Raw genomic sequence first — 12,458 nt, 5'->3', positions numbered from 1 at the left:
CAGGTCGCCCTCGACTTACAGCAGTTCGTTTAGTGACCGTTCAAAGCTACAATGGCACTGGGAAAAAAGTGACTCATTAGCATTTTCCATACGTACAACCATTGCAGCATCCCTGCGGTCACCTGCTCGAAATTCAGACTGTTGGCAAGTGACTCGTATTTATGACCCTTGCAGTGTCCCCGGGGGGCACGTGGTCCCCTTTTGCGACCTTCTGACACGCAAAGTCTGTAGGGAAGCCAGGTTCACTTAACAGCCGGGTGACTAATTTAACAACTGCAGCGATTCACTTCACAAGTGTGTCAAGAAAGGCGGTAAAAATGGGACGGAGCTCACTTACATATATTCTCACTTAGCAGCGTAAATTCCGGGCTCCGTTGTGGTCGTAAGTCGAGGACAACCTGTACAGATCCTCTCTCATCGAGAGGTTACGAAGGGAGAGCCAATCTCTGTTTTAAAGACTTGCGGCGATGGAGAACAAAGTATTCAGCTAATCAGGCATCAAGGAGGCAAGTCAATAACTATAAATGCCTGTAGAATGCTCAAATTATTAGGCTTATTTTTTAAAGGCTGCTTTATTATTGTTCTAGACAACTTACAATACAATACAATAATACAATACAATACAATACAATACAATACAATAGTAGAGTTGGAAGGGACCTTGGAGGTCTTCTAGTCCAACCCCCTGCCTAGGCAGGAAACCCTATACCGTTTCAGACAAATAGCTATCCAACATCTTCTTAAAGACTTCCAGTGTTGGGGCATTCACAACTTCTGGAGGCAAGCTGTTCCACTGATTAATTGTTCTCACTGTCAGGAAATTTCTCCTCAGTTCTAAGTTGCTTCTCTCCTTGATTAGTTTCCACCCATTGCTTCTTGTTCTACCCTCAGGTGCTTTGGAGAATAGTTTGACTCCCTCTTCTTTGTGGCAACCTCTGAGATATTGGAAGACTGCTATCATGTCTCCCCTAGTCCTTCTTTCTATCAAACTAGACATATCCAGTTCCTGCAACCGTTCCTCATATGTTTTAGCCTCCAGTCCCCTAATCATCTTTCTTGCTCTTCTCTGCACTCTTTCTAGAGTCTCCACATCTTTTTTACATCGTGGCGACCAGAACTGAATGCAGTATTCCAAGTGTGGCCTTAGCAAAACGAAGAAGCTTTTTGATCACCAATCTCTGTTTTTAAAGACTTCCATTGATGGAGAACAGAGTATTTCATGTGGCGGGCTGTTCCGCCGGCTGAGGGCTTGTAAAATCAGGACCTTCTTCCTGATTCCCAGGCTTAAACTCTTTCCTTTCTGCTTAAACACCCCCAGTTCTGGTTCCTTCCCTCTGTTTGTTTGACCCCAGAGGCCATTTTGTTCTTCTTCTTCAAACAACCGAGGCCGAGTTGTGTGGGAGGATGTCCTATTTTGTTGACTCCACTGAGGCCATAGCAAACGGAAGCTCCTTTGAGGTCCCTGAAACTAATCTCCCTGCTACCAAAGGTCACTGGAAAGCCAGTTTTATTTCATTTTTTTATTATTTTTAAGTGTGTTTTTTTGTTCTCTATATACAATTATAGGTATTCATTCACATAGTTATCATTCTTGTTTACATTCGTCGTTTCTTTTCTCCCTCCCTCCCTTCTCTACTTCCTTCTCTCTCCTTTCCCTTCCTTTTTCCCTTACCCCCACTCCTCTCTTCCTCTTCTCCTTCCCCTTCCTACCCTCTCTCCTTCTCTTTCTATCTCTTCCTTCCTCCTCTCCTTTCCCTTTCCTTCTTCCCTTACCTCTCCCCTACTCCTCTCTTCCTCTTCCCCTACCTACCTTCTCTCCTTCTCCCTTCCATCTTCCTCTCCTCACCTCTGTCTTCCTTCTCTTCCTCTCCTCTCCTCCTCTCTTCCTTTCTTTCTCTATTGTTGTAGGTGTCTCTTCCAGCTCTTAACTTTTATTTTCGTGGGGTGGTATTTCCGCAGAACCAGAAATAGTTGAATATCATTTCTTGTTCCCTTTTCTTCTCAAATCTATCCTGATTATGTTTTTTTCCCCTTTGTATCTTACGTTGAATATATACTTATATATTATTATTTTCTTCCCTCTTCCCCACCCCCTTTTTCTACCAAATGGCGTATCGCCTGGGTTCCATATGTTCCCCTTACTTTCTTTCGTGTATGTCTTTCTCTAGCCATTCATAAAATCTTCCCCATGTCTTGAAATACACCGATTCCTCTTTATCCTTTATTTTCAAAGTTCATCTCTGCACAGTCTAGAATTTTTTTTGGTTATCTCCTTGGAAATCCAGTTTTATTTATGGGTTTCATTGCCTCTTTCTAGTGGACAGAAAACCTTTTTGATTTTCTTCCCAAAATGTCAGTTACTATCCAGATTTTGCCTTTCAAGGGAATTAAAGCCCTCTTAAGTAAGGAAAAAGGGGAAGGAACCTTGTAGTCTGCGTTCAAAGAGATTACAGGGAGTCCTCGATTTACGACTGCAAAGGAGCCCAAAATTTCTGCGGCTAAACAAGACACTTCTTAAGTGAGTTTTGTCCCATTTTACCACCTTTCTTAAAATAATACAATACAATAGTAGAGTTGGAAGGGACCTTGGAGGTCTTCTAGTCCAACCCCCTGCCTAGGCAGGAAACCCTATACCGTTTCAGACAAATGGCTATCCAACATCTTCTTAAAGACTTTCAGTGTTGGGACATTCACAACTTCTGGAGGCAACTTCTGTTCCACTGATTAATTCTTCTCACTGTCAGGAAATTTCTCCTTAGTTCTAAGTTGCTTCTCTCCTTGATTAGTTTCCACCCGTTGCTTCTTGTCCTGCCTTCAGGTGCCTTGGAGAATAGTTTGACTCCCTCTTCTTTGTGGCAACCCCTGAGATATTGGAAGATGCTATCATGTCTCCCCTAGTCCTTCTTTTCATTAAACTAGACATACCCAGTTCCTGCAACTGTCCTTCATATTTTAACAGAATATAAAACAATAGCAGAGTTGGAAGGGACCTTGGAGGTCTTCTAGTCCAACCCCCTGCCTAGGCAGGAAAACCTATACCGTTCCAGACAAATGGCTATCCAACATCTTCTTAAAGACTTTCAGTGTTGGGACATTCACAACTTCTGGAGGCAACTTCTGTTCCACTGGTTAATTGTTCTGACTGTCAGGAAATTCCTCCTCAGTTCTAAGTTGCTTCTCTCCTTGATTAGTTTCCACCCATTGCTTCTTGTTCTACCCTCAGGTGTCCTGGAGAATAGTTTGACTCCCTCTTCTTTGGGGCAACCCCTGAGATATTGGAACACTGCTATCCTGTCTCCCCTGGTCCTTCTTGAATTCTGATCCCATGACCAAAGGGTTGCTGCAATGGTCATAAATCTGAAGAACAGTCGTAAGTCACTATTTTCAGGGCTGTTGGGACTTTGAACGGTCACTAAATAAAAGGTTGTAAGTCGAGGACTGCCTGTATCAAGTACAGGTAGTCCTCAACTTACAACCGTTCATTTAGTCACTGTTCAAAGTTACAATGGCATGGAAAAAAGTGACTTATGACCGTTTTTCACACTTAACGACCATTGCAATGATTCCCGCGGTCACGTGATCAAAATCCAGCCGCTCGGTAACTGGTTCACACTTACAACCGCTGCTGTGTGAATCCCTCGGGCGACCTTCCAACCAGCAACATCAACGGGGAAGCCCGATTCACTTAACAACCGAGTTACCAACGTATGCGATTCGCTTAACAACTGTGGCGAGAAAGGTTGTAAAATGGGGCCAAAATCTCATTTAAGGAACCTCTCACTTGACAACAGACATTTTGGGCCAGGGGAGGTTTGATTTAAACCGAGTCGATTTAAATCACGATTTAAGTCACTGATTTAACGATTTAAGGCCTGATTTAAATCAACTCGATTTAAATCATAATTTTAAAAAAGAGCAACTGTCATTTCTGTCCCACAGCTATTCCTCCAATGTTGACTCACCGATGTCCCATTTCTTTTAATGGGGGGCTGGTGATGCGCAGGGACACAACAAGGTGAGCAGCAGATGAGTAGATAATGGTTTAAATTCTCAATAAAGCTTTTTTTCCCCCAAAAAAAATAAAAATAAATGACAGGTGCTCTTTAATGTAAGGACTCGTTCTTGCTGGCAGTTAGAATCTTTCATATTAGTATTTGCAAACAAAATGAAGGTCTTCTATTTAGATTGCAGAGCGTGGATTCATTGAATGAGTTGGCCAAAAATGTAAATATTGCAGAATTCGGGGAGAGGGAGCGGTTTATAAATCTAAATAAAGTAAAGTAAAGTAAAAGAATCTACAGCCTCATGCTCCATAACTAAGCTCCATTTCATGCCGAACAAACGAAATTATTAATGTGTCTTAAATAGAAAACTATGGATTTCTATAGTTTACAAATAGATTTTTTTTACTCCAAAAGCATTTTATTAAAAATTTGATTTTTAAAAAGTCTGCTTTAAAAAAAAAAATCATCAGTTTTTATCCACCCTGTTTTGGGCTCAATTGTGGTTGTAAGTTGAGGACTAGCCTGTGTAATAAATTGTCAGAGTTGTGACAGTGTGACTAGTATTATATGATATACCCAGGAGCAATAACACAGCACACACAGAGCCTTAAGACAATTAACAGTGGTTTATTTACAGCTGTGTACAGACATATAACATGCAGCAGATAAATTCCCTTACCATTGTGATGTGTGTTTTTAATGTTGTACGCCGCCCTGAGTCCTTTTGGAGAAGGGCGGCATATAAATCCAAATAAACCTAAACCTAAACCATTCACTACAGACACAAGGAGAGAACTGAATACACGCTGAGAGGGAGAAACGTCTCTCTAATGACAACCTATATATAAACTCCTCTTAAAACAATAAATGACTTGTGTGGACCCCACCAGAGGCGATACCATAGCTGCCATGAATCAGCCTCATTGCATCAGTCTTGCTGATTACAGCTTACAACCTTTCATCAGCTGGCAGCTATTAAATCCTCAATACCTCGACATAAATCAATAAATAGTCCATACATGTCGTATGGGAACTAAAGTAATTGCTCCCACAAGCAGTGAAATTTCGTCTGGGAAGGCAGCAGGGGTGGAATTCAGTTACTTTCCCTACCGGTTCGCAAATGCGTTCAGCCTTCCACGCATACACTTTGGCTTGAAAACGTGCCTAAATAGGACGGCATAGAACCGGGGCGGGTGGATGGGCCCCCTCGCTATTCCCACTACCGGTTCGGCTGAATCAGTCTGAACCGGCTGAATCCCACCTCTGGAAGGGAGTGAGGTGGACAAAATCATTTTTGCGGGGATTTCAGAGGAAGGTGAGATGATGCCCAGCTGTTTCCTTCAGGTCTACATCTGGGTGCTGAACGAAGACCAGGAATACAAGCGAGCCTTCGACCTGGGGGCCACCGGCGTGATGACCGACTACCCCACCAAGCTGAAGGAATTCCTCCACAACTACCCGGCATGAAGCCCGGCGGAGCTGCCGCCACCGTCGCTTCTTCAGAGGAGAGATCGGAAGTGATCCAACCGAGCCCAAGGAGAGAACCCTCCCTTTCCTTGGAGTGGTTTTTTTTTTCCCAGCCAATGTCCACCCGCCGTCAAATTCGGTGACTGTGTTCTTAAAAATCACGCCACGCCCACGCAGGCCGTATTCACCGGCGGCCCTCGATGGCAGGGTTGACTTTCTCTCCTCCTTTGTAAATAGCTTGGTTTGAGTCATCTGCTCACCCTAGAGACCTGTGTCCCTTGGCAAGGCTGCGTGAATAATTGGGGTGGGGGACACTACATGACCTCTTGGGGTGTCCACCGAAGCCTTTCCAGCCAGGCCCTCGGTGTTGAAAGATGTACGATGACTCCCCCGAACTTCTCCGTGAGTTGAAAACGGATGGGTGACAGGACCTGAGACAACTACTCTAAATAGGGGGCCCGTGGCCAGTAATGTCCTCCTTGGATATATCAGAGGTGGCTTCCTGTGGAGAACAACTATTGCTATTGTGTCTTTGTCGAATTAGTAGCTGTGCCTAGCGAGTTAGGGCTGGATCTCCCACTCACTAATACATTATTAGATCAGGGATGTCCAACCTTGGCAACTTTTACGGTCGGTGGACTTCAATGCCCAGAGTTCCCCAGCCAGCCATGGCTGGCTGGGAAATTCTGGAACTTGAAGTCCTCCGGCCTTAAAAGTTGCCAAGATCAGTCGGCCTTCCATTAGAGACTTCCTATATCTGTGTGCTTGTTCTAGAAGGGTTAGTCTCTCAATGTTGGCCACTTGAAGATGGGTGGACTTCAACTCCTAGAATTCCGGGATGCTGACTGAGGGATTCTGGGAGTTGAAGTCCACCGGTCTTTAAAAGTTGCAAAAACCAGACAGACTTCCTTCCACTAGAGACTTCCTACCTGTGTGTGCTGGTTCTAATCTCAAATCTAGAATGGTTATCCCTCAACCTTTTTCCACTTGTAAAGCGATGGACTTCAGCTCCCAGAATTCCGGGATGTTGACTGAGGGATTCCACCCATCTTAACATGGCCAATAGTGAGAAACCCTGATCTCGAACATGGCAATAGTTTTGCGCTTAGTTGCACCTGTAGGGTAAGGGCTGTTTGGCTAATTTATTGTACAAGGCCATAATAGCTGCACCATACCTCTATTGGTCAGTCAAATTCTGCCATCATGAGCCAGGATGGAAAAGAGGTTTAATAACGGGGAAATTTGGATATTAGTGCAAGAGATAAAAATATATTATTTTTTGTTTTGGTTTCTTCCTTGTTGACAAATCTGAATATACCGTATTTTTCAGAATATAAGATGCTCTGAAGTATAAGATGCCATCTAACTTTTGGGAAGAAAATTTGGGGGGAGGAAATCTGCCTCTGTCTCCTTGCAGCAAGCAAAAAACAGCCTATTTCAGCACAGCCTGATTAGCAGAAGAAGAACAAAATCTGCTTCTGCCTCTCAGCAATTTGCCTCCTTGCAGCAAACAGCCAGTTTCAGTTTCAGTACAGCCTGATTAGCACAAGCAGCTGATTGTCCACGATCAGCTGTTTCAGGCTGCAGGGGGTTGCCAGAGCCTATTGCTGCCTCAGTGCGCCCCATTTTTGGCGTCCACACGCCTCGTTTTCGGCCTCCATGTGCCCCATTTTCTGCCCATTTCGGGTGGCGGGGATCAGAATAGGCGGAAAATGGGGCATGCGGAGGCCGAAAACGGGGCCTGTAGAAGCCAAAAATGGGATGCAGGGGCCGAAAATGGGGCGAGCGGAGGGGGCAATAGGCAATGGCAATCCCTGCAGCCTGAAACAGCTGATGGTCGGGAGGTCGATCCAACCTACAATCAGCTGCTTGTGCTAATCAGGCTGTGCTGAAGCTGGAATTTAAACTTGCTGTTTGCTGCAAGGAGGCAAATTGCTGGGAGGCAGAGGCCAAAGGATGGGGGCTGGCAGGTGGCCGGGGCTACATTCAGTGTATAAGACGCACCCAAATTTTCACCCTCTTTAGGGTGAAAAGTGCATCTTTTGCTCCGAAAAATGCGGTATATAATTTAGAGTTATCCTGCCTATTAATGTGAATACCTCTTGCCGAGGTGGCAATCCATCCCAGATCAAACTTTTTCAGCATTTTGGTTTTGTTTCAAATCAGCCCTCTTCGTGGCCAGTCTAGAAATACCTCTGCCCTTCGTGTTGCCACAGGATCCAGTCGCTTAAATAGGAATGCCGTCCTAGAAAACTTTGGTACCAGTGTTGAAAAAATATCTGCTTTGGCAAACGGTTACTTGATCTCTGTTGTTTACAAGGGCATTTTGGTCACCGGGCTATATCTGACACTTGGCTGGAGAAAATGGAATTTAGTTTGCTTTTTTATTATTTTTAAATGGCGACTTTTTTTCCCCAAAGGTAAGCAGACTGGGGAAAGCCGACCCCCCCCCCCAATACAGGATGAACACGCCCTTAAAACCTGGGAGGGGCGGGGAAAATGTCTTTTTTTTTAGAAACAGGAATGTAGATTTTGTATTCTGCTTCTCTGTAGCTATTCCTGAGCTTGGCTTTTTAATCTGTACTGCACAACCTATGTAGCAGTTTTGGGATTACAGCATTAAAAAAACACAATCTTTCACCATTGATGTGCTGAAATCTAATGGCCTTTCTGCAAATGCACAGCTCAAAAACATTCATTTCCCCGTGTCAAAGATTATCTTTTTTGCTCTGATTTCTGCTTTCAAAGTACAGGTTGGACCTTAATGACTGCAGCTGAGCCTGGAATTTTGGTCGGGCAGGTGGTCCTCGCCTTGCAAGAGTTCATTTAGTGACCGTTCAAGGTTGCGACGGCAAGGGAAAAAGGGACTTATGACCGTTTCTCACAGTTACAACTCTTGCAGCATTCCCCAGGATCCTGTGCTCAAAATTCATTGATTCATTTGCATCCTTTTAGAGGGTCGTTGAGGCCACTTGGAGCTTTATCTTTGTCCTCCGGGGTCAGCTGAACAGTGCAAAAGGGGTGTGGAGCCTTCTTGGAACTGCTGGAAGGACTGTGGTGTAGACTGGAGATGATGTCATACCCCCACCCACCCCATTGAGAGGGGGCTATTCAGTTTTCACATAGATGACCTCTTTGACCCCTCGTTCAAAGCTGTTTCCAAAAGAGGGGCCGTTCTCTTTTGAAATGCCGATGGGCTGCTGACTCTTATTCTGATGGGTTTGTCCTCCTATACCCGTGATGGCGAAACTATGCCACGCTTGCCACAGGTGGCACATCAAGTCCTCTCTGTGGGCACCCCAGCTATCGCCCCATCCCAGCTCCACCGCGCATGTCCTCATGCCTCCTGCTGGTCTTCGGGGCTCTGCTGTGCATGCGCGGGGGGGGCATAGCACATTTGAGGGATGCCCACGGGTGCATGCGCAGGGGGCGCTCGCATTACATTTGGGGCTTTGCAGACGTGCACCCCACCCTGCCCCATTTTGGGCCTGGAAGGCCCCCTGCACCAACCTGGGAGCCAAAGCGTGGCACGAGGAGGGGGCTACAGAAGCGCCCCCCCCCCAGTTTTGGCCTATGCACCAACCTGGAAGGCATAAATGGGCGAGGGGGGGTGCATGTGCAGGGGATGCAGGCATGGCAGTGGTGGGTTCCACCTTGGGCACACGCGCTGTGCATGGCGATGCCCCAATTGCTCGGCGAGGTTGCACAGGCGGTGTACACTGCGTGCGCAGGCACAATTGGCCTGTTTCCCTCAAAAAGCGGTAAGGGACATCGGCGGGCGGGCCCAACGAACCACTGTTCCGGTACAGTGGCCGCTGCTCCCAGCTGCCACCAGTACGCCCATTCCGGGCCATAACGCCTGGAAGCCATCACTGATGTGCAAGGGGGTGGGGGGACTCACATTGCATTTTGGAGTTGCATGTGCTTTGGACGCTTGGCCCCAAAAAGGTTAGCCATCCCAGTCCTAAACCAAAGATAAACTTCCAAGTGGCCTCAACCGCTCTCTCGAAAGAATACAAATGACCAGTTTTTATGCAAGGACTATCAATCCTTCCCTTCTCCCCCATTCCGTTAGAGCTGAAGAAGCTTCTTGTGGATGAGAAGGGAAACGTCTTCGCAGGGGGAAAAAAAAATAAAAGCCCAGTTGCCTCTTGAAAAAAAACACCTTTGGGACAACCACGGCCGGGATGACATTTTGATTCTCACGTGAGACATTGGGGAGAAAATGTGAATATAATTCATTACGGTGGATGGCTGGGGAATCCTGGGAGTTGAAGTCCCAGCATCTTAAAAGATTCGGAGACGTTGATCAACGGTGGTCTGGATGATGGGATGGGCGACCGACGGATACCATCCAAGCGAGCAGTCAGGGTGAACAAAGGCTAACTGGAAGGCTGGAGAAGAGAAGACATGGGGCACAAGTAGCTGAAGACAACAGGTGAGGCCCAAGTTTACGTCGCTAAGCGAGACAGGCCCCATTTTACGATCTTTCTTGCCACAATTATTTTTATTTATAAGTTTTTCATTTTTATTTTATTTTCATACAAATAAACACATGTATACCATTACATCATAACCAACACTATTTTGCATTATTCAATATTGTATCAATTCCTCTTATCATCAACCTCCAACGACTATCATTTGCTCTTCTGCTTTTCATGCACCATATTTATACCCTATCCATCACTTTCTTGCTTCTTCTCCCTCTCCTTCCTACCTCCTTTCTTCTCTCTATCATCCTTTTCTACTTCCCCCTCCTCTCTCTTTCTACTTCTTTCTCTCCTCCTCTTTCCCCCCTCTCTACCCTCTCTCCTAACCCCTCTCTTCCTCCTCTCATCTCCCTCCCTTCTTTTCCCTTCTCTCCTCCCTCCCTCCTTTTCCCTTCTCTCCTTCTTCCACCTTCATTTTCCTTTTGTCCTTCCTTCCTCCCTATCCATCGTTTTCTTGCCTCCTCTCCCTCTCTCTTCCTCCCTATATCCTCTCTATCATCCTGTTCTCTACTTCCCCTTCCTCTCTCCTCTTTCCGCTCCTTTCTCTCCTCCTCTTTCCCCGCTCTACCCTCTCTCCTAACCCCTCTCTTCCTCCTCTCATCTTCCTCCCTCCCTTCTTTTCCCTTCTCTCCCCCTTCTTTTCCTTTCTCCTCCCTCCCTCCTTTTCCCTTCTCTCCTCTCCCGCCTTCTTTTTCCTTCTCTCCTTCCTCCCTTGCTCCCTATCCATTGTTTTCTTGCCTCCTCTCCCTCTCTCTCCCTACCTCCTTTCTTCTCTCTATCATCCTTCTGTTCTCTACTTCCCCTTCCTCTCTCCTCCTCTCTGCTCTTTCCACTCCTCCTTTCTCTCCTCCTCTTCCCACCCCCCTCTACCCTCTCTCCTAACCCCTCTCTTCCTCCTCTTGTCTCCCTTCTCTCTTCCAAGACCTTCCTTGCCACAATAGTTACGGAAATCGCTGCAGCTGTTAAATTAGTCACACGGCCGTTAGTGAATCTGGCTTCCCCATGCACTTTGCTTGTCTAAAGGTCACAAAAGAGGAACATGTGATCCTGGGACATCGCAGCCATCATAAATATGAGTCTCTTGGCCAAAGTCTGAATTCTGATCACGGGACCATGAAGATCGTAAGATCCTAAGTGTAAAAAATGGTCATAATTCACATTTTTCAGTGTCATTGTAACTTTGGACGGTCACTAAACGGACTGTTATGTGTCGAGGACTATCTGCCTTTGAGGTTCTAAAGAACTTTTCATGCAGAGGACCAGTGGTGGGTTTCAAATTTTTTTAGAACCTATTCTGTAGGTGTGGCCTGTTTTGTGGGAGTGGCTTGGTCATGTGACCGGGTGGGAGTGGCTTGTCGGTCATATGACTGGGTGGCCGTGACCAACTTGGAAAATGTGGTGAAACTCACTTAACAATGCTCTTGCTTAGCAACCAAAATTTTGGGCTCAATTGTGGTCATAAGTTCCCCTCCTTCCTTCTTTTTGAGAAGAGCTCTGTTTTCAGGCTGCTTGTGAAGGAGGAGGAAGGAGGCAGAGGGAGGCTTTTCAAGAGCCCAGAGCAGCGCTGAAGCCAGGGGAGGGAGCGTTCTGGTACTGGGCCTCCGGAAGAACAGGTACTAAGAGGCACGCTAAATTTCACCAACCGGTACGCCCAAACCGGTGCGTACCGGCTGAAACACACCCCTGCAGAGGACAAGGAAGAAGTGCTGTTTTTCTAAAAAGCAGGATGGAAAATAAAAAGGGTTTAAATGCCAAGTAGATTTCAGGGGGTAATCAGGAAAAAATTCCTAGTGGAAAGAACTGGAGGTGTTTTTCAGCCTGGGTCCATTTAAAAGGCGTGGACTTCATCTCCCAGAATTCCTGAGTCAATGTTGCTGGTCCCTATTGTGGTCGCAGGTCAAGGACTACGAATAAAAGAAAAAAGTGATTTCATGTTTAATTCGGATTCTTAACAGGATCAGTTCATATTTGCTTTCAGCCAGAGAAATCTTACTGCGACGGTTTGGCCTAAGCCGAAATCTTTCTTGATCGGGTATGGCCTACCTCTGTTGTTACAGAGAAAAGGGCGGAGAGATAGAAAGTACAATTTACACCACTGCCAAGCCCTGGTGGGGAAAAAAGATCAGGATATCAAAAAGATTGATCAAAAAGATCAATCTATGAAATAATAAAACAATTGGCATTTCCCACTTTTATAGAAGTCGCAATATTTCTTTTTGCCAGGAGGGGGCAGACCAACCTAAAGATTTCCTCATTCATTTCCATCCCTCGGCATTAGAATTAATTTGGCAGAGAATATCTCATTTTAGTCTCTGTGTGACTGATTTAGGATTCTCTAAAATAAAAGTGCATTTTTCTTTCAGTTTCCAAGAAAGCTGCATCTCTCCAAAACAGAAAAGTCTCAATGCGTGGCTTTGCTCGGAGGGAATGGAATGGAAAGAAAAGGAAAATAGAATAGAATAGAAAAGAAAAGAATAGAATAGGATGGAATAAC

General features: G+C 45.6%; 1 protein-coding gene across 2 annotated transcripts in view; it reads left to right on the top strand.

The window, feature by feature from the left end:
• The window catches only part of GDPD1 (glycerophosphodiester phosphodiesterase domain containing 1), a 49,192-nt gene extending 41,099 nt beyond the window's left edge, over positions 1–8,093 (top strand). For both annotated transcript variants that reach the window (XM_081945492.1, XM_081945491.1), the window contains one exon: positions 5,349–8,093. In XM_081945492.1, coding sequence (XP_081801618.1) covers positions 5,349–5,471 — 123 coding nt within the window. In that variant the 3' untranslated portion in view covers positions 5,472–8,093. The remainder of the gene's footprint in view (positions 1–5,348) is intronic.
• The last annotated feature ends 4,365 nt before the right edge of the window (positions 8,094–12,458 follow it).

The sequence above is a fragment of the Natrix helvetica genome, assembly GCF_964273705.1.
Source record: "Natrix helvetica genome assembly, chromosome: 2".
Taxonomy (NCBI): Eukaryota; Metazoa; Chordata; class Lepidosauria; order Squamata; family Natricidae; genus Natrix; species Natrix helvetica.
The sequence above is the reverse complement of the archived record's forward strand: the minus strand, read 5'-3'. Positions and strand labels throughout refer to the sequence as shown.